General features: G+C 37.5%; 1 protein-coding gene across 1 annotated transcript; it reads left to right on the forward strand.

Annotated features, from left to right (window-relative positions):
- The first annotated feature begins 926 nt into the window (after window positions 1-926).
- Window positions 927-1,558, forward strand: LOC142531684 (large ribosomal subunit protein uL15x). Its single transcript, XM_075637910.1, has one exon. The coding sequence runs from the start codon at window positions 999-1,001 to the stop codon at window positions 1,437-1,439; it is 441 nt and encodes a 146-aa protein (XP_075494025.1). The 5' UTR covers window positions 927-998; the 3' UTR covers window positions 1,440-1,558.
- The last annotated feature ends 442 nt before the right edge of the window (window positions 1,559-2,000 follow it).

A 2,000-nucleotide genomic window follows, 5' to 3' on the forward strand; every position in this document is an offset into this window, starting at 1 on the left:
TGTATCGATCACACTCGAGTGTGGTGCAATTCTCGAGGTGGCCTGGGTAGTTGGTTACCTGAGTACCTGTATGAGAAATCGGGTGGAGAAGAAGTGCCCGGGCAGCTGGCTTCTGATCCGGGCTATTCAACCGATAACCCGAGTCATCATTAACCCGGACCTTTACAGGGGTATCACCACATAACATCAGTGTTTTCATATAATCTACAAAAATAATTAGAACGTATTTTTAAATTTTGTAGTGTGAAGACGGATGGTTGGATTGAAGGATGATATTTAACATGATAACATATATATAGTTTTTGAAAGAATGTCAATATAACAAATAATTATATTATGATAGAAGATTTTTTTTTTTTTTATCTCTCATTGATTATTTAATCTATTATAAGTTGACCAAATATTTCAAAAATAGAGATGTCTAACACACGTTATGCATAGAGTAGATCTCTTGTGAAACAGTTTCATAAATCTTTATCTGTGAGACTTTCATAATAAAAATTAATACTCTTAGCATAAAAAGTAATATTTTTTCATGGATGACCCAAATAGGATATCTGTCTCACAAAATATGATCCGTGAGACCGTCTCACACAGGTTTTGCTTCATATATACATAATACATGATATTTGTTTATTATGTAAATTCATTTATTTATTTACGAGTTACGTTACAATATATGCAATATGTTTGCCCCGTGTATTCGTGACACATGCAACAGTTGTGCTTCCATAGCTAGTAATTCATAAAAGAAAATAAAATAAAAGTAAAGAGCTCAATCAAAAGTTTATTAGAGAACACAATCATAAGGATGCGGGTAAATGGTGTGAAATAATGAAATTATTTAATATAAAAGAGGCTGAATTAATATAATGAATAATTAAAGGGGTTTATAGAAATTAACTCTACTATATAACCACTCCAAAACCCTTAAGCTTTCATTTCAGCACTTGAGCCGCCGGCGGTCCCCTGCCTCTTCCCCCAAATCCTCCGCCGCAATGACGACCCGATTCAAGAAGAACCGCAAGAAGCGGGGTCACGTGAGTGCAGGTCATGGACGTATCGGAAAACACAGGAAGCACCCTGGAGGCCGCGGTAATGCCGGTGGCATGCACCACCACCGTATCCTCTTCGATAAATATCACCCTGGGTACTTCGGGAAGGTCGGTATGCGCTATTTCCACAAACTCCGGAACAAATTCTTCTGCCCCACCGTAAACGTCGACAGGATCTGGTCGATGGTGCCGCAAGATGTGAAGGAAAAAGCGTCCAAGGATAAGGTTCCGATGGTAGACGTGACGCAGTTTGGGTATTTTAAGGTTTTGGGTAAGGGGTCGTTGGCCTCTGATAAACCTTTTGTTGTGAAGGCGAAACTTGTGTCAAAGAATGCTGAGAAGAAGATTAAGGAAGCCGGTGGCGCTGTTGTGCTCACTGCTTGATTGGGCTTTTGGTGATTTTTTTCCCTATCCTTTTGTTATCATCACTTGGTTTGGCATAGACTTGGGCAGTGTTTTTAATTGAATCATATCTAATTGGAGCTGCTCTGTTTTTAGTTTGAGTTCTTAGTTTTGGGATTTTTATATGCTATCAAAATTGCATTTTTATGAGTATTTTGTGGTTGATGGTTTGTATGATGTTTGCAGTTAGTCTTTAAAATAAGTTGTTTGTCGAATTTCTTGCATTATGTTTTTTTTGCTGTTGATGATGTTTGTAGTTGTGCTGGTTTGGTGCCATGTAGTTAATCTTTTGAACTCCGCGTTGCTTAAAAAATGTATTCAAATTCTGAATTGAAGCACTATTAGTAGAAGCTCTGTCCTCACTAAGATGCATAGAAATAGAAGAGCTTAGCACAAAAGGCAAAGTTGAGGGCAAGGTGCCGTTCGGGTTAAACAGGTATTCATTTATTAGTGTGAAGGGATGATTATTATCTTGCAATTTTTTTTGGTTCATTATTTGGCTGTCATTTGGTTTTGAAGAGACAATAACGTTCAAATTTTGCT

This window comes from Primulina tabacum, chromosome 17, assembly GCF_025594145.1.
Source record: "Primulina tabacum isolate GXHZ01 chromosome 17, ASM2559414v2, whole genome shotgun sequence".
NCBI classification, from domain to species: domain Eukaryota; kingdom Viridiplantae; phylum Streptophyta; class Magnoliopsida; order Lamiales; family Gesneriaceae; genus Primulina; species Primulina tabacum.

What these genes read in the sequence shown, in the direction of transcription:
- LOC142531684 (XM_075637910.1), top strand. Translation starts at nt 999, where the DNA reads ATGACGACCCGATTCAAGAAGAACCGCAAGAAGCGGGGTCACGTGAGT.